At 43.4% G+C, this 19623-nt stretch overlaps 1 protein-coding gene across 4 annotated transcripts in view; it reads left to right on the forward strand.

Moving 5' to 3' along the window:
- The window catches only part of LOC124001251 (A-kinase anchor protein 6-like), a 193060-nt gene that overhangs the window by 144163 nt on the left and 29274 nt on the right, over positions 1 to 19623 (forward strand). For all 4 annotated transcript variants that reach the window (XM_046307903.1, XM_046307900.1, XM_046307901.1 and 1 more), the window contains exons 10-11: positions 1265 to 1411; positions 4965 to 5180. In XM_046307903.1, the coding sequence (XP_046163859.1) occupies positions 1265 to 1411; positions 4965 to 5180 (363 nt within the window). The remainder of the gene's footprint in view (positions 1 to 1264; positions 1412 to 4964; positions 5181 to 19623) is intronic.

Consider the following 19623-nt stretch of genomic DNA (forward strand, 5'->3'; position numbering starts at 1 on the left):
ACCAGAGCTATTTCACAAAGTGAAGGTATGCAGATCATTGGCTATTCTGGCTCAGACAGAGACTGGAGGCTACAACTCACCAGTGCGTTCAGTGTATTTGATCAAAGATCCTTCTCAGCATTAATCTCAAAGTTCTGGATCTCGTGCATTTTAATCACTTATCTACTTTATTCTCCTGTAATGTTTTGACTTTCCATCAGTGATGTGCCATTTCTAAACAAAAGAAGACTCGGAAAATCAATATTTGCTGTCAACAAATAAATTGGATCATTTCCTGATAGTTAGATGGTAACACGTTTACTTTTACATGCGGCGCTATTAAAAATCTGAAAGGGATGAATGGCTTCAGAGGAAGTGTGATACCATCTCCATCAAGAAGGGGAAAAAAAGCGACAATGAAAAATGGTTTCTGGACTGACGACAGTTTAAAAAAATGAAAAAACAGGAGTACATTTAAATATTTAAATGTGGCTGGGCTGTAATGATAAATGACAACCAAAAACTAGAATCAAGTAGCTATTGATGCAGAAAATGAAACGGGAGGGGAAAGAGAGAAATTAACCAAAAATATGTGAGATTGAAGAGTGTCAATTTCCTACTGTTACAGTAAGCTTTTCTTCAGACATTTAAATGAAAATGTCAGTTCCAAAAACATATTCCATCTTAGAATATTATAGTTTATTTACACTAAATATGAGTTTCGTGCAGTTGTAATGCTGTTGAAACAATTTCTCTGATTTCCTTCTCTGTGTAAGATTCCTTGTTGGTGGAGAAATAAACACAGACCGAGAGAGAGAGAGAGAGACAGAGAGACACTCAGTTTATGGCACAAAATATCAGAGCTTTTTTATTTGAAATGTCTGTTTGCCTTTGTGTGCAGCAGGGGGCTGCACTGCTGTGCTCACCAGTTTAATGAATGACATAGTCAGTGCTGGGGATTGTGAGCAACTCTACAATACACTATGTACTCCAATGTGTGCCAATTGTGTCTCAAATAGTAAATAGCCTTTTCACAACGGACATCTTTCCCTGCAATTAACTAGCTTTTCGCAGGTACCGGTTTCTGTATGAATGGTGGAAATTAGGCCGGTTAAAATGTACTCTCACCCACGTCTCTGTGTGTGTGTCTCTATGCTCCGCAGTGCACTAGATGACATGCATGTAGTCAGTGCTGTGTATCTCTCCTCCACAGTACGTCCTGTAGTGTGCAGACAGTGTCCCTCAATGTCTCACCCGGTTCTCTCTCTCATGTGTCTGTCCCCAGGGGAACAGTGTAGAGATGAGTATGTGGCACCCTAAGAAGACACACCTCCTGGGCTGGGCCGAGAGCCTGCGGAGGAGCGGAGCACAGCTCCCCCCGGACTTCGACGAGCGAGTCAATGCCATGACACAGAAGTGGGACCAGCTGCAGGTGAACACACACACACACACACCGTAACACTACTCCACCTTCTGTACTGTTAATACTCCGGATCCAGAAAAAGAGACAGAATGGGTCAAAATGATGATATAACCTTGTTGGGAGCTCATTGTTATCTGCATAAATAAAACAGTTGTTCTGCTGTTTTTAGGTAAAAGCAAAAGGAACCTGCCCCAGGCCCCCACCCTGCCTGTCCCCCAGTCAGTCCCGTTCAGACTCCAGTGCACTAATGCGGGTCAATATCCCACCTGAGAGTCTGTCTGTGTCTCAAATGGCACACTATTTCCTATATAGTGCAGGGTTCTGGTCAAAAATAGTGCACTATATCGGGAATAGGGTGCCATTTTGGATGCTGGCCCTCTCTCGGTTAGCAGGGAACCCTGTGGAGATGGAGCTGGCTAGCAGCTCAATTGAAGTGAGTGAATCAGGATAAAGCCTTGCTGCTACGCCTCTGAAATGATGAACAGGCCTGGGGCTCCTTCTTCCACCCCCAAACCCTCTTATCTATGCAACACATGAACACTACACCAAATACAGTACAGTAGCTAGGTACCCTGCCTTGTCTACCCCCCACCATCCACCCCCACCACCCTGCTTAGAGGGGGGCAGCTCAGCGATATCTCCATCTTGGATATCAGCCAGGGAAGCAGGAGATGGTATCGGATCGGAGACGCCTGCCTGCTCTAGTCTTGATGATCCTGTTAATGGTACGGTATGGCTGGCTTGTTGATCCTTATCGGACCGACTGGGGTTCAACTGTGCATTGCTCTTAGAGGCTAATTTTAGGTTAATCACTGTTCATCTAATCTCTGAACATGAGAAATATAATTGCTGGTCTCTCAATTACCAGGACGTCTCCCTGTCCCAGTAGTACCCCAAGCAGCTTCTGCTCATATCCACCCTCTCATATCCACATGGGCTGCATCCCAAACGGCACCCTATTCCCTATGTAGGGCATTACTTTTGACCAGGGGCCCATAGGGACTATGGACTTCATGGGAAACAAGGTACCATTAGGACGCAGGCATGCACAGATCCAACAACGTAGAATAACAAGATGCCGACAACTCAAACATGTTCCTGCTGTCATTTCTGTCATGTGTGAGTTCCAAGACATATTTTCGCTATAACACATGAATACATAGACGTAAAACAATGCGCACTGTCGCATAGAAGAAATGACTCTGTGTGTGTGTGTGTGTGTGTGTGTGTGTGTGTGTGTGTGTGTGTGTGTGTGTGTGTGTGTGTGTGTGTGTGTGTGTGTGTGTGTGTGTGTGTGTGTGTGTGTGTGTGTGTGTGTGTGTGTGTGTGTGTGTGTGTGTGTGTGTGTGTGTGTGTGTGTGTGTGTGAGTGGCTTGGTTTCAGCTAGATAAACATATGTATTCCTTTCCCAAGCTAAAGAGATGCCGTTTGGAAATTAAACAACAAAACGAAACACGTTTTCTCTTCCACCACAGCAATCAGCGCTGATTAAAGTTCTACTGAGATCCCAAATAAATGTGTGACGTTTTGAACAGGATGCTCATGCATAAACAAAGTTCTGTTTAGCGAAGGAATATTTCTTTGGTCTGTGGTGAGTGGCATCGGGCAGAGAGCCGCTAGAATGAAATGGCAGTGGTGCGGGGAGTTTAATCTGCGAATTTCTGCTCCCTGCACTGCACATTACGCCGTCTCAATTGCATATTAAACAACCCTATCAAGTCAGGCATTGGCATCTGCTGTGCTGACACAAATTGTGAATTAAATGAAATTGATGTCCTCTGTCGTATATATTTATGAAGACAGACCATTCTCTGAAGTATTCTGCTTATGAAGAATTTATGATTGCAAACTGTTCCAGAACAAAATAAAGTGGCAATAAATTCCTTTTTTTGTATCCCTGACCCTCCAAGGGCGTTTGGATTCACCTCTCTCTCTCTGCAGAGCTCTGTTCATCGCAGGGCAAAAACAATGGCTATATCTGGAGTTCATTGGGTGCTTTCAAATTATCGATATTCAAACGAGGAGAGGAGAGGGAAGAGAAAATGAAACAGTATGAGAGAGAGAGAATGTCAGGGAGGGAACAAATACGACGTTCTTTGCTGGGAGGCAGCCACTTCAGTAAGCCCAAAGGACACTTATGGAGTTGTGAGGTACAGATAATCAAAGCCGAACGCTATTGGAATCAATATTTAAAATGCCAATCAGTGGAATTGTTTAGGGATATGTGTGACTCATATCACCTCACTGACAATATCTTAAAGCTTGGTGTCCTCTCCTATGTTTCACTTCCTACTCCATCATTTCACATCACACCACTGTAGTATTAAGTGATCATTGGTTTCTCACAGTGACTCTAAAACATGCAAGTCAAACTCGTCTAGTCATAGACTCTGGTCGGCCGTTAACACGTTCTCTGACAGCCACACAGGTGTGGAGGCTAATAAAGAAAGAGCTGTAATGGAGGATCAACACACACAGTGTTTAATGGGTGCAGCCAGCCAGCGATCTAGCCCCAAAATGGCCACTTCATTGCTGACTCACTCACTCATAATCACATCTGTTTCCATTACAGCTTGCAAAACATCCACCAGCACACAGCACCAACACAAAGGACTGCCAATTAAACCAACCAGTGTGTGTATTAATTGGATAATGGAGTGTTTTGCCACTCTACAATTGGGCTCCTCTGCATACAGAGTTCAACCCCTGTGTGTGTGTGTGTGTGTGTGTGTGTGTGTGTGTGTGTGTGTGTGTGTGTGTGTGTGTGTGTGTGTGTGTGTGTGTGTGTGTGTGTGTGTGTGTGTGTGTGTGTGTGTGTGTGTGTGTGTGTGTGTGTGTGTGTGTGTGTGTGAGACTCAAACACTCTGGCTCCAAAAGTGGCTATAGCGTGGCTCTCGTTTCTCAGGCAGGTGGGGGCTCACTCACATGTCGGTGGCCGGGTCCCAAATGGCACCCTATACCCTTCATAGTGCCCTACTTATGACCAGGGCACTGGTCAAAGGTAGTGCGCTATGTAGGGTATAGGGTGCTATTTTGGTCACAGCCAGTGTCTGTCAGGCTGGGGCTATACACAGCGTGGTGCTGTTTACTCTGTTATAGAAGGAGGGGGAAATTGCTCAGCAGAGTCCTATTTGGGAAATCGTTGGAGGGTATTTGTGCTTCTGATTGTTATCTACTCCTTTCTGTGTGATTCTCTGAGAGGCAACACGGAATATACGGCTGTACTGAAAATACGTCCGGAATTAGCCGCCTTCATCTTTAGAACGTAGCAATAATCGTGGTATGATCAGCACTGTTTGAGACTTGTTGATAGTAACAACATCTGCACATTTATTTGCTTATTGAAATAGACAACTTCATGAGCTTTTTGCTAGAATGTCGCATTGCCAGGAGGGAAAGAAGTGTCAAACGGAGAGGGCTATCAGATCACAATAATGTTGCAGTATATTTCCCACCTGCTGTCAGTATATTGATACAACAGTACTCTGTACCGCTCTGAAATGATTGTACATACTGTCACAGTCTTTAACTCTCCTTCTTCCTCTCCTCTTGGCCTCCTCAGAAGATCCTGGGGGAGTCTGTGGGGAGCACCAGCCCATCCCAGGACCCTCGCTCTGCCCTGTCCCCTCATACCAGCAGCCTGCTGGGCCGGCTGGAGAGCAGGATCAAGGATCTGAAGGTGTGGCTGAGAGACACAGAGCTGTTCATCTTCAACTCCTGTCTGAGGCAGGAAGCAGAGCAGGACCTGCAGGCCTCCACCCAGCTGCAGCACTTCAAGGTAGAGACTGAGCACTGCACGCACGCACGCACGCACGCACGCACGCACGCACGCACGCACGCACGCACGCACACACACACACACACACACACACACACACACACACACACACACACACACACACACACACACACACACACACACACACACACACACACACACACACACACACACACATCCAGAGTAGATGCCCCCTGGGCATAACGCTGTCATAACACTACTACTGATCTGGGTCTAACTTTCACCTGGTCTGGGCTCCTTTAGAAAGACACTGACTACTACGGCAGGGGTCTTCAACCTTTTCTTTCCCAGGGACCCCAAGCAAACCGGCGACCCAGGGACCCCGATCATGCGTCAGCCCAAAACATTTGTCCTCGTCTTGTCATCAGGTGAATGATAAGGGCAATGCGAAGTAGTCAGCATTTTAAAATGAACTCGGTAGATGGTGTTTCATTATTTTGCCCTCCCCACATTATACTGGGGTATAGTAAGTATAAGCGCTAACATAGCGAACTATTAGCTAGAAAGGTACTGCATCTCCAAACGATATGTCGACTAATACAGCTGTTGAGCTGGTTTAACAAAGGTTAACCATGTGTTGGTGTGACCGGTGGAGATGACCGAAGGGTCAGGGTTTGGTCTTGATCTTTTCCTCTCAGATGATGACAGGAAAAACTTCCAGAAACAAATGCTGTGCCGCCCTTGTACCTCTCTGCAAAGTTCAAATGAAAAACGAAAGGGGACATGAATAGCCATGCCAGCCCAATGACGACATGTACAGAGAAAAGTACAGTAGCTAGATGACTGATGTGCATATACATCACAACAGAATGGTGGGAGACCAATATAATACACTGTCAATGGCCATATAAACTCATTGAGAAGTGTTTTAACGTATTGATAATGGTAATGATTTTCAAGGGACAATTTTACAGTAGCCTACCACTTCCACAGGGATACAGTAGAAAGGGAAGAGGTAAGGGGGTGTATGGGATGTTTATGAGGGACAATCGAGAAGGAGAAGACGTGAGCACCATTTACAAGGGGCACTCACAACAACAACAAATAATTACACTAATATCAGACATGGGAACTATTCTGATTTTGCGTAATTATATTACATGAAATTCAACACTTGTTACATTGGCAAAAACCTTATGTCCAAGTCACGAAAGCTTACCAGCAGCCAGCGGCACTTGCCGCGATGGGTACTCACTGGTGCTTTTTCAAAGACTATGTCAGATACTCCAGTGAGTGTAATTGGCTCGAATGAGTGTAAATTGCTCAATATTAGGAGTTGAGAAATAAAGTTGACATCGTTAGAAGATATTTTCTTCTTTTCTACCACTTCTTTTTTAAATACAGTGCATTTGGAAAATATTCAGACCCCTTGACTTTTTCCACATGCTGTTGTTAAGTTACAGCCTTATTCAAAATGAATCAAAATAATGATAAAAAATCTCATCAATCAACACAAAATATCCCATAACGACAAAGCAAAATCAGGTTATTACATTTTTTTTGTAGAATTAAATATCACATTTTCATACAGTACCAGTCAAAGGTTTGGACATACCTACTCATTCAAGTGTTTTGCTTTATTTTACTATTTTATGCATTGTAGAATAATAGTGAAGACATCAAAACTATGAAATAACAAATAGAATTATGTAGTAACCAAAAAAGTGTTAAACAAAATCAAAATAGATTTTATATTTGAGATGATTCAAAGTAGCCACCCCTTTGCCTTGATGACAGCTTTGCACACTCTTGGCATTCTCTCAACAAGCTTCATGAGGAATGCTGACTTGAAGGAGTTCCCACATATGCTGAGCACTTGTTGGCTGCTTTACCTTCACTCTGTGTTCCAATTCATCCCAAACCATCTCAATTCAATCAAATGTATCAATCAAATGTATTTGTAAAGCCCTTCTTACATCAGCTGATGTCAAAAAAGTGGTGTACAGAAACCCAGCCTAAAACCCCAAACAATTGGGTTGAGGTCGGGTGATTATGGAGGCCAGGTCATCTGATGCAGCACTCCATCACTCTCCTTCTTGGTCAAATAGCCCTTACACAGCCTGGAGGTCTGTTGGATCAGTGTCCTGTTGAAAAACCAATGATAGTCCAACTAAGCGCAAACCAGATGGGATGGCGTATTGCTGCAGAATGTTGTGGTAGCCATTCTTGTTAAGTGTGCCTTGAATTGTCACCACTAAAGCACCCCCACAACATCATACCTCCTCCTCCATGCTTCACGGTGGGAACTACACATGCAGAGATCATCCGTTCACCTACTTTGCGTCTCACAAAGACACGGCGGTTGGAACCAAAAATATCAAATTTGGACTCATCAGACAAAGGACCATTGCTTGTGTTTCTTGGACCAAGCAAGTCTCTTATTTTTATTGGTGTTCTTTAGTAGTGGTTTATTTGCAGCAATTTGGCCATGAAGACCTGATTCACGCCTGATTCACGCAGTCTCCTCTGAACAGTTGATGATGAGATGTGTCTGTTACTTGAACTCTGTGATGCATTTATTTTGGCTACAATTTCTGAGGCTGGTAACTCTACTAATGAACTTATCCCCTGGTAACTCTGGGTCTTCCTTTCCTGTGTGGTCCTCATGAGAGCCAGTTTCATCAAAACACATGATGGTTTTAGCGATTTTTGTTCATTTTTTTCTTCTGTTTTTGCAAAGTTCTTGAAATGTTCTGGATTCATTGACCTTCATGTCTTAAATTAATGATGGACTGTTGTTTCTCTTTGCTTATTTGAGCTGTTCTTGGCATAATACATACTTGGTCTTTTACCAAATAGGGATATCTTCTGTATATCACCCCTTCCTTGTGACAACACAACTGATTGGCTCAAACTCATTAAGAAGGAAAGAAATTCCACAAATTAACTTTGAACCAAGCGCACCTGTTAATTGAAATGCATTCCAGGTGACTACCTCGTGAAGCTGGTTAAGAAAATGTGCAAATCTGTCATCAAGGCAAAGGGTGGCTACTTTGAAAAATCTCAAATATAAAATATATTTTAATTTGTTTAACACTTTTTTGGTTACTACATTATTCCATATCTGTTATTTAATAGTTTGATGTCTTCACTATTATTCTACAATCGAGAAAATATTTAAAAAATAAAGAAAAAAACTTTTGACTGGTACTGTAAGTATTCAGACCCTTTACTCTGTACTTTGTTGAAGCAACTTTGGCAGTGATTACAGCCTCAAGTCTTCTTGGGCATGACTCTACAAGAGCTTGGCACATCTGTATTTGGGGAATTTACCCCATTCTTCTCTACAGATCCTCTCAAGCTCTGTCATGTTAGATGGGGAGCATCGCTGCACAGCTATCTTCAGGTCTCAGGAGATTTTCGATCGAATTCAAGTCCAGGCTCTGGCTGGGCCACTCGAGGACATTCAGAGACTTGACCCGAAGCCACTCCTGCATTGTCTTGGCTGTATGCTTAGGGTCATTGTCCTGTTGGAAGATGAACCTTCAACCACAGTCTGAGCACTCTGGAGCAGGTTGTCAGATCTCTCTGTACTTTTTCCTCGATCCTGATTAGTCTCCTAGTCCCTCCCTCTGAAAAACATCCCTACAGCATGATGCTGCCACCACCATGCTTCACCATAGGGATTGTGCAAGGTTTCCTCCAGACATAACGCTTGACATTCAGGCCAGAAAGTTTTGGTTTCGTCAGACCAGAGAATCTTGTTTCTCTGAGTCCTTTAGTCTCTTTTTGTTGCAAACTCCAAGCGGGCTGTCATGTGCCTTTTACTGAGAAGTGGCTTCTGTCTGGCCACTCTACCATAAAGACCTGATTGGTAGAGAGCTGCAGAGATGGTTGTCCTTCTGGAAGGTTCTCGGGATGCACCTGAGCTCAATTTCGAGTCTCATAGCAAAGGGTCTGAATTTTGTATGTAAATAAGGTATTTCTGTTTTGCTAAAATGTTGTGGTTTTTTTTTACTGTTTTTGCTTTGCCATTGTGGGGTATTGTGTGTAGAATGATGAGGGAAAAATGTTTTTTTTAATCCATTTTAGTATAAGGCTGTAACATAACAAAATGTGTAAAAAGTCCATGGGTCTGAATACTTTCCGAATGCACTTTATATACACGATAATATTTTTCCGCAGACCCCCTGCACTAGAGGTTAACGGACCCCTGGTTGAATATCCCTGTACTAGAGGCCTAGGTGCTCTGAGGACTGCTACTGTAGGTATGAAGAATGAAGGTGTGAATTATCATATATCATATATCATCACAGATCAAGGAAACACCAACATAGTGTCATAATAGGGCGTTGGGCCATCACGAGCCAGAACAGCATTCCTCCACTAACAATTCCATCACACACACACACACACACACACCCTTTAAACGCCCTGTGCTCCTTCGAGACCCCTCTTTCAACTGGGCAACTGGGCATTTTTATACATGACCCTAAGCATGATGGGTGTTGATTCATTAATTAAAGATGTTCTCCGGTATTTTTGTACACTTTTTAGCCCAGTAGTTCTGAATGTAGCGCCCACGAGACAAAAGTGGTCCCTGGAAATTGTAGATATGTGCACCACATCATTGTTCTCTCTCTGGCTCTGCTGTGTGTGTGTCTTGCTAGCTGTCACTTAAATGACGTAGCGCTGAAGCTCATTAGCTGAAACTCGAATTGCTACCTGTCTGGCCCAGGTGTCTGGCCCAGGTGTCTGGCCCAGGTGTCTGGCCCAGGTGTCTGGCCCAGGTGTCTGGCCCAGGTGTCTGGCCCAGGTGTCTGGCCCAGGTGTCTGGCCCAGGTGTCTGGCCCAGGTGTCTGGGGGTAAATGTAGGTAAAATGGCGCTGCACAGCTTCCAGAAAACAGTCGCTTTCAATCCAGGGATTTTGTGGCTAATGGAGGTCATACAGTTATTCTGCTCATATAGTATTAATGTATGAACTACACATTGACACATCCAGGCCAAAATGGGAGGTTTCAAAAATACTTACTATTCGCCAAAGTACCAGAGCATATCTTTAACTCAGGAACTACACCTGTGTGTAAGCACCTGCTTTCAATATACTTATCCCTAATTTACTCAAGTGTTTTCTTTATTTTGGGAGTTACTGTACCTGTGCCTAGTGTCAAAAACTCCAAAACAGGCAGCTTTGAGTGTTTGGTTTTCACTTCAAGTACAGTAATACTGTATATATATATTTGTAATTAAACTAATGCTTGAGAAAATAAATAAAATAAAGCTATTTTGACTCCAGCAAATCTCGAAGAAACTATTATTTGACTTAAAAAGCTTGAGGAACAACACAGGATATTAATCAGGCCGTGTCACAACACAGGTTGTGGAGTTGAGATTGCTTTCATCCCGCTGAGTGACTACTAGCGATAGAGGGAAGAAACCTTAAATATATACGGAGTCAACGCTGAGAGAAATAACACTTTATAAAAGAAGACTTTTCTTTTGATAAGATGTCACACTGCACAGAGGGGAAGCATTGATTTCTTGAGAAAACGCCTGAGGAAAAAAGATTAAAATATTGATAACTGCAATGTGTATGGACAGAGGAGCCATGGCACTAAATAGAAAAAGAGATACAAATACAAAATAAAAAGAGAAAGAGGACCATTTAATGATCATCTATCTGTTTTGGGCAATTCTGCTGTAAATGGATTCAATATCCAGACTTGGCCCCATTACAGTTGGGCTGAACACATCTCAGCAGGAGGCAGAGTTCAGTCAGTCAGGTACATACAGTTCAGTACTGTAGTTCTCTAGAGTAGAGGCTGTCAGTCAGGTACATACAGTTCAGTACTGTAGTTCTCTAGAGTAGAGGCTGTCAGTCAGGTACATACAGTTCAGTACTGTAGTTCTCTAGAGTAGAGGCTGTCAGTCAGGTACATACAGTTCAGTTCTGTAGTTCTCTAGAGTAGAGGCTGTCAGTCAGGTACATACAGTTCAGTTCTGTAGTTCAATAGACTAGAGGCTCAGTCAGTCAGGTACATACAGTTCAGTTCTGTAGTTCTCTAGAGTAGAGGCTGTCAGTCCGGTACATACAGTTCAGTTCTGTAGTTCTCTAGAGTAGAGGCTGTCAGTCAGGTACATACAGTTCAGTTCTGTAGTTCACTAGACTAGAGGCTGTCAGTCCGGTACATACAGTTCAGTTCTGTAGTTCACTAGAGTAGAGGCTGTCAGTCCAGTACATACCGTTCAGTTCTGTAGTTCACTAGACTAGAGGCTCAGTCAGTCAGGTACATACAGTTCAGTTCTGTAGTTCTCTAGAGTAGAGGCTGTCAGTCAGATACATACAGTTCAATTCTGTAGTTCACTAGACTAGAGGCTGTCAGTCAGGTACATACAGTTAAGTTCTGTAGTTCACTAGACTAGAGGCTCAGTCAGTCAGGTACATACAGTTCAGTTCTGTAGTTCACTAGACAAAAGGCTCAGTCAGTCAGGTACATACAGTTCAGTTCTGTAGTTCAATAGACTAGAGGTTCAGTCAGTCAGGTACATACAGTTCAGTTCTGTAGTTCACTAGACTAGAGGCTCAGTCAGTCAGGTACATACAGTTCAGTTCTGTAGTTCTCTAGAGTAGAGGCTGTCAGTCAGATACATACAGTTCAGTTCTGTAGTTCTCTAGAGTAGAGGCTGTCAGTCAGGTACATACAGTTCAGTTCTGTAGTTCTCTAGAGTAGAGGCTGTCAGTCCGGTACATACAGTTCAGTTCTGTAGTTCACTAGACTAGAGGCTGTCAGTCCGGTACATACAGTTCAGTTCTGTAGTTCTCTAGAGTAGAGGCTGTCAGTCAGGTACATACAGTTCAGTTCTGTAGTTCACCAGACTAGAGGCTGTCAATCCGGTACATACAGTTCAGTTCTGTAGTTCTCTAGAGTAGAGGCTGTCAGTCAGGTACATACAGTTCAGTTCTGTAGTTCACTAGACTAGAGGCTGTCAGTCCGGTACATACAGTTCAGTTCTGTAGTTCTCTAGAGTAGAGGCTGTCAGTCAGGTACATACAGTTCAGTTCTGTAGTTCAATAGACTAGAGGCTCAGTCAGTCCAGTACATACCGTTCAGTTCTGTAGTTCACTAGACTAGAGGCTCAGTCAGTCAGGTACATACAGTACAGTTCTGTAGTTCTCTGGAGTAGAGGCTGTCAGTCAGATACATACAGTACTGTAGTTTTCTAGAGTAGAGGCTGTCAGTCAGGTACATACGGTACAGTGCTGTAGTGCTCTAGAGTAGAGGCTGTCAGTCAGGTACATACGGTACAGTGCTGTAGTGCTCTAGAGTAGAGGCTGTCAGTCAGGTACATACGGTACAGTGCTGTAGTGCTCTAGAATAGAGGCTGTCAGTCAGATACATACAGTACTGTGCTGTAGTTCTCTAGACGAGGCTACTCTCTGCAAGGATCTGTGGTGTGAGTTGGGAACAATACAAGGAGAATGAACAGTATACAGTATACAATGCATTCGGAAGTATTCAGATCCACATTTTGTTATTTTACAGCCTTATTCTAAAATTAATAAAATTATTTTTTCCCCCACATTTATCTCCACACAATACCTCATAATGACAAAGCGAAAACAGGTTTTTAGAAAATGTGGCTCATTTATTACAAATAAAAACAGAAATACCTTATTTACATAACTATTCAAACCCTTTGCTACGAGTCTCGAAATTGAACTCAGGTGCATCCGGTTTCGATTGATCATCCTTGAGATGTTTCTACAACTTGATTGGAGTCCACCTGTGGTAAATTGATTGGACATGATTTGGAACACAGTGGCCTCCATCTTTCTTAAATGGAAGATATTTGGAACCCCCAAGACTCTTCCTAGAGCTGGCAAACTTTGCAATCGGGTGAGAAGGGCCTTGGCCAGGGAGGTGACCCAGAACCCGATGGTCACTCTGAAAGAGCTCCAGAGTTCCTCTATTGAGATGGGAGAAACTTCCAGAAGGACATCCATCTCTACCAATCAGGCCTTCATGGTAGAGTGGCCAGACGGAGGCCACTCCTCAGTAAAAGGCACATAACAGCCCACTTGGAGTTTGCCAAAAGGCACTTAAAGGACAATCAGACCATGAGAAACAAGATTGGTCTGATGAAACCAAGATTGAACTCTTTGGCCTGAATCGCAAGCGTCATGTCTGGAGGAAACCTTGCACCATCTCTACGGTGAAGCATAGTTGTGGCAGCATCATGCTGTGGGGATGCTTTTCAGCGGCAGGAACTAGGAGACTAGTCAGGATTAAGGGAAAGATGAACAGAGCAATATACAGAGAGATCCTTAATGAAAACCTGCTCCAGAGCGCTCAGAACGACAGATTGTAGCGAAAGTTCACCTTCCAACAGGACAACGACCCTATGCGCACAGCCAAGACAATGTAGAAGTGGCTTCGGGACAAGTCTCTGAATGTCCTTGAGTGGCTCAGCCAGAGCCAGGACTTGAACCCAATCGAACATCTCTGGAGAGACCTAAAAATAGCTGTGCAGCAACGCTCCCCATCCAACCTGACAGAGCTTGAGAGGATCTGCAGAGAAAAATGGGAGAAACTCCCCAAATACAGATGTGACAATCTTGTAGCGTCATACCCAAGAAGACTCGAGGCTGTAATCACTTCCAAACGTGCTTCAACAAAGTACAGAGTAAAGGGTCTGAATACTTATGTAAATGTGATATGTCAGTTTAAAAAATGTAATACATTTGCACATTTTTCTAAAAACTTGTTTTTGCTTTGTTATTATGGGGTATTGTGTGTAGATTGATGAGAAAAAAAGCTATTCGATACATTTTAGAGTAAGGCTGTAACGTAACAAAATGTGGAAAAAGTCAAGGGGTCTGAATACTTTCTGAATTCACTGTATATCAAATTCATTATTTGTTGTGTGATTATTTGTTTTTCCAAACACAGAAAATCCAAAACAATATTATGGTACAATTTGAACCTGAAAATCATTCTAATGTTTCTAGAGCAATACTCGGTTGGAATATGGCGAATGTCAACACAAATAACACGTGAACTGGTCCCCATGTCTGATGCAGTGATGTCCAAAATACAGTATTACTCTATTCAGGATCTTTACCTGATTATCCTCTTGGAGAGTTTCTTCTGGGTGCATCACAAAGCATTAACCATCTCCCATCTAATCTTCATAACACGATTACCGCCACACTTAAAAACGAACGCACCCAACCAAAACGCTTAAACACATTCAACTAGCAGTGGATCCCACGTTATACCTTCATCCAGGAAAATAAAGATCAAGCTGTGAGGATGTTGAAGAGGACGTAGCTAATACCTTATGAATAACACCCATTCATCCCCACTAATGTGAGAAGGCAAACAAATAACCTCAACATGATAATAATGCTATCAATTAGGGTATTTATGAGAGACTGTCAATGTCATAGGGGGCTATTCAAACTGGTCAGACACCAGAGGTATGTTCAAAACTAAAAACGCTGGGTGGGTCCGTCCGGTGTGCGTGTCCAGTAATGAGTGTGTCGTTCCAGCGCCGTCACCTGTCTGCTCCCCATTAAGACCTGATGAGAATATAACGCTGCGTTTGGCGCTTCTCTCACATGTGAAGCTACGCAATCAGACAGCCCCTCTAATGTGGTTAGCACTTGGCAAAGAACAGGAGTTCTTTATTCCTAATCATGGAGAAAGTATTGATATTATATCTGGGCTGTCATATTTTATTAGCGGGACGCCGGCCACAGTAGCCTAGAATAACGTAGCGGCTCAGAGTGGGGGCTGTGCTGTAGGGAGGAGGTCAGTCAGAGAGTGGGGGTTGAAGGGTGTAGATGGACCCAGAGCAGGCAGAGAGATGAGAAGAGATTGGGCCTGACCCCCCAGGTGAGATCCCGGGCCCCATGTTGGCTTCTAGATACATTTTTTTTTAAACAAGGTAGAAACTGACGTTAGAGCTGATATCTCTAAATCTATGGTGGCATCTCACTGCTCTCAGAGTGTGGAGGAGATAGGGGGAGGTCACTGCAGTCTGTCATACAGACAAAGGAACTCCACTTGGAACAAGTCGGTAATCCATTTCTCTAGTCGAAAAATACTAAAAATAGAAATGAGGTTCTGGTGAGAATTAATAAATGGGATGGTTTGATTCTTGCTGCACGAGCCAAAGTTTGACCTCAATGAAAATTGGGGCTTCTTATGGGGAGAGATTAAAACGAATTAGCTCTCTTTGCTTGAGATGGTAGGAGGGAGCAATTCAATGTGAACAGGGGGAGATAATTGTGAAATAGAACACTCTACGTCTTCCTCAGTGACATATTATCAATCTAATCCTTCTTTAAAACATTTCGTATTACAACAGATTATGGGGAAGGATGTTTGGTTTGTGGGCAAAATACTCATCCCTTAATGCCAAAGCTTGGCATGTAATCTGTGGGAATGTTTTCTAACTGATAGGCAATGTTTAACCTTCAAAAAGAAGCAATATGGTTGAGAGACAGTGGTGGGAGAAAGGTATTATTAAATGGAAGCTGTGACTAAATTGAACTGTCTGGCCCCCCAGAGCAGTCCGAACACAAAAGAGCCTAATTTTAGTCCCCCTCTGGGAAGTCTAGAATACCATATCTTAAAAGCCTTTTAATTCAATTAAACTGGGGTTATGGTATGGCTACATTATGAAGATGTCGTCTACTGGTTTCTCATTAATGCTGCTGTATGTATGTTGACAGGCGAAGGAAAGGCTGGATGCTGGGATGTTGTGCACTAAACTACTGTGTTTTGGCTTGCTGGTCAGTCCTGTTTGGTTTACTTGCATTGAGGCATCTTAAATTCACCTTATGCACGAAGTCTTGCCTTCCTACACCATCTTCAGCCACACTAACAACAAGGGCATTTTGATGATATAGTGGCTATGCCGTTATGCTTCCTGAATTGAGATTCCATGTCAATATAAAATAGTACTTGTTGTCATAAGAAATCGAATCAAAGTTTATTTGTCACGTGCGCTGAATACAACAGTATTACATACAACCTTACAGTAAAATGCTTACTTACAAGCCCTTAACCAACAGTGCAGTTTTTAAGTTAAAAATAGGTATTAGGTAAACAATAGATAAGTAAAGAAATTTAAAAAACAGTAAAAAATAACAGTTGCGAGGCAATGTGTGGGTGCACCGGTTAGTCGGGCTATTTGAGGTAATATGTACGTGTAGCATTATTTAAAGTGACACAATGCATAGTCCGGGCAGCCATTTGATTAGCTATTCAGCCTTTTGGTCCTAGACTTGGTGCTCCGGTACAGCTTGCCATGCGGTAGCAGAGAGAACAGTCTATGGCTGGGGTGGCTGGAGTCTTTGACCATTTTTAGGGCCTTTCTCTGACAGCGCCTGGTATAGAGGTTCTGAATGGCAGGCAGCTTAGCTCCAGTGATGTACTGGGCCGTACGCACTACGCTCTGTAGTGCCTTGCGGTCGGAAGCTGAGCAGTTGCCATACCAGACAGTGATGCAACCAGTCAGGATGCTCTCGATGTTGCAGCTGTAGAAGTTTTTGAAGATCTGAGGACCCATGCCAAATCTTTTTTGTTTCCTTTGGGGGAATAGGCTTTGTCATGCACTCTTCACGACTGTCTTGGTGTGTTTGGACCATTCTAGTTTGTTGGTGATGTGGACACCAAGGAACTTGAAGCTCTCAACCTGCCCCACTACAGCCCCGTCAATGAGAATGGGGACGTGCCCGGGCCTCCTTTTCCTGTAGTCCACAATCCTTTCCTTTGTCTTGTTTACGTTGAGGGATGGCACCACCCAGCCAGGTTTCTGACCTCCTCCCTATAGGCTGTCTCGTCGTTGTCAGTGATGCGGCCGGCCACTGTTGTGTCGTCTGCAAACTTAATGATGGTGTTGGAGTCGTGCCTGGCCATGCAGTTGTGGGTGAACAGGGAGCACAGGAGGGGACTGAGCACGCACCCCTGAGGGGCTCCAGTGTTGAGGATCAGCGTGGCAGATGTGTTGTTACCTACCCTTACCATCTGGGGGCGGCCCGTCAGGAAGTCCAGGATCCAGTTGCAGATGGAGGTGTTTAGTCCCATGATCCTTAGCTTAGTGATGAGCTTTGAAGGCACTATGGTGTTGAATGCTGAGCTGTAGTCAATGAATAGCATTCTCACGTAGGTGTTCCTTTTGTCCAGGTGGGAAAGGGCAGTGTGGAGTGCAATAGCGATTGCATCATCTGTGGATCTGTTTGAGCGGTATGCAAATTGGAGTGGGTCCGGGGTTTCTGGGATAATGGTGTTGATGTGAGCCATGACCAGCCTTTCAAAGCACTTCATGGCTACGGACGTGAGTGCTACAGGTCTGTAGTCATTTAGGCAGGTTACCTTAGTGTTCATGGGCACATTGACTATTGTGGTCTGCTTAAAACATGTTGGTATTATTGTTGGTTTGTCTGAGGGCATAGTGGGATTTCTTATAAGCGTCTGGGTTAGAGTCCCGCTCCTTGAAGACGGCAGCTCTACCCTTTAGCTCAGTGCGGATGTTGCCTGTAGTCCATGGTTTCTGGTTGGGGTATGTACTTACAGTCACTGTGGGGACAACTTCATTGATGCACTTATTGATGAAGCCAGTGACTGATGTGGTGTACTCCTCAATGCCATCGGAGGAATCCCGGAACATTATCCAGTCTGTGCTAGCAAAACAGTCCTGTAGCTTAGCATCTGCGTCATCTGACTACAGGCACAATTCGGTGAAACATAAGATATTACAGTTTTTGATGTCCCGCTGGTAGGATATTCGTGATCGTACCTTGTCTAATTTGTTGTCCAATGATTGTACGTTGGCAAGTAGCATTAATGGTAAAGTCCTGTTTCCCATTCGCCATTGGTGGATCCTTACAAGGCACCCCGCCCTGTGTCCTCTGTACCTGCATCTCTTTCTCCTGCCAATGATGGGGATATTGGCCTTGTCCAGTGTCTGAAGTACATCCTGTGCGTCCTGCTTGTGTAATAAAACATCTTTGTCTAATCCAAGGTGAGTGATTGCTGTCCTGATATCCCAAAGCTCTTTTTTTGCCATAAGTTACGATGGCAGAAACATTATGTACAACATAACTTACAAATAACGTGAAAAAAACACACACACAATAGCACAATTGGTTAGGCGCCCGTACAACTGCTGCCATTTCTTCAGGCGCCATTTGTCCAAACTTCCACACTTATAAATACAATGAACATTCCAATTATGTATTATTGTAGCTTTTAGCCAACAATGTACGTCTGAACATTTAGATTGGAATCAACAGGGGGGCAGTTAGTTAGGATTTTAAAACACCTGTAATTTTTGTATTTATTACGGATCCCCATGATGCAGCACATACTCTTCCTGGGGTCTAATTGAGATGAAGGCAGTTACATCACACAATTGTTTCAATAAACAGTAGATAATACAACACATTATTACACCACTAATCTACCACTACATATCAACAATATAAAATGTATAATACCACAATGTAACAATATTACAATGTACAGTATGTGTTTGTAGAAAGTATGTGTGTGTGTGTTAGCGTGTGTGACTCTTCACAGTCTGCGTTGTTCCATAATATCTAGTCTGTTTTTTTATCTTGATTTTATTGCTTCCTTGAGTTACTTGATGTGGAATAGAGTTCCATGTAGCCATGGCTTTGTGTAATAACATGCGTTGTCCAAAGTTATGTTCTGGACATGGGCACTCTGAAGAGACCCCTGGTGGCATGTCTTGTGGGTTTTGCATGGGTGTCTGAGCTGTGTGCTAGTCTTTTGAACAGAGAGCTCAGTGCTTTCAGCATGTCAATACCTCTCACAAAGACAAGCAGTGATGCAGTCAATCTCTCCTCTAATTTGAGCCAGGAGAGGTTAACATGCATCTTATTGATGTTAGCTCTCAGAGTACATTTAAGGGCCAGCCGTGATGTTCTGTTCTGGGCCAACTGTAATTTGCCTATGTCTCTCTTTGTGGCCCTTGACCATATGACTGGGCAGTAGTCCAGGTGTGATAAAACTAGGGCCTGTAGGACTTGTTTTGTTGATAGCGATGTGAAGAAAGAAGAGAAGCTTTTTATTCCAAACAGACCTCTCCCCATCTTAGCTACCGTTGTGTCAATATGTTTTGACCATGACATTTACGCCAAACAGTTTAGTCTCCTCAATTTTCCTCAATTTCCACATTGCAAGATTCATTGCAAGATTGAGTTGAGGTTTAGCCAGCTGCCCTGGGGAATGCCCAACTCCACCTTGGTTATGTTGGAGAGGCTTCCATTAAAGAACACCCACTGTGTTCTGTTAGACAGGTAACTTTTGATACATGATATAGCAGAGGATGTAAAGCCATAACACATCTGTTTATTTTCAGTAGCAGTCATTTGCCCTACGTGTAGAGTACCCGTCCTCGCACCTACCCTATAAGCGTGCTGAAAGTCTGTTGTAATTTGTCTAC

The sequence above is a fragment of the Oncorhynchus gorbuscha genome, linkage group LG17 (genome assembly GCF_021184085.1).
Source record: "Oncorhynchus gorbuscha isolate QuinsamMale2020 ecotype Even-year linkage group LG17, OgorEven_v1.0, whole genome shotgun sequence".
Lineage (NCBI taxonomy): Eukaryota > Metazoa > Chordata > Actinopteri > Salmoniformes > Salmonidae > Oncorhynchus > Oncorhynchus gorbuscha.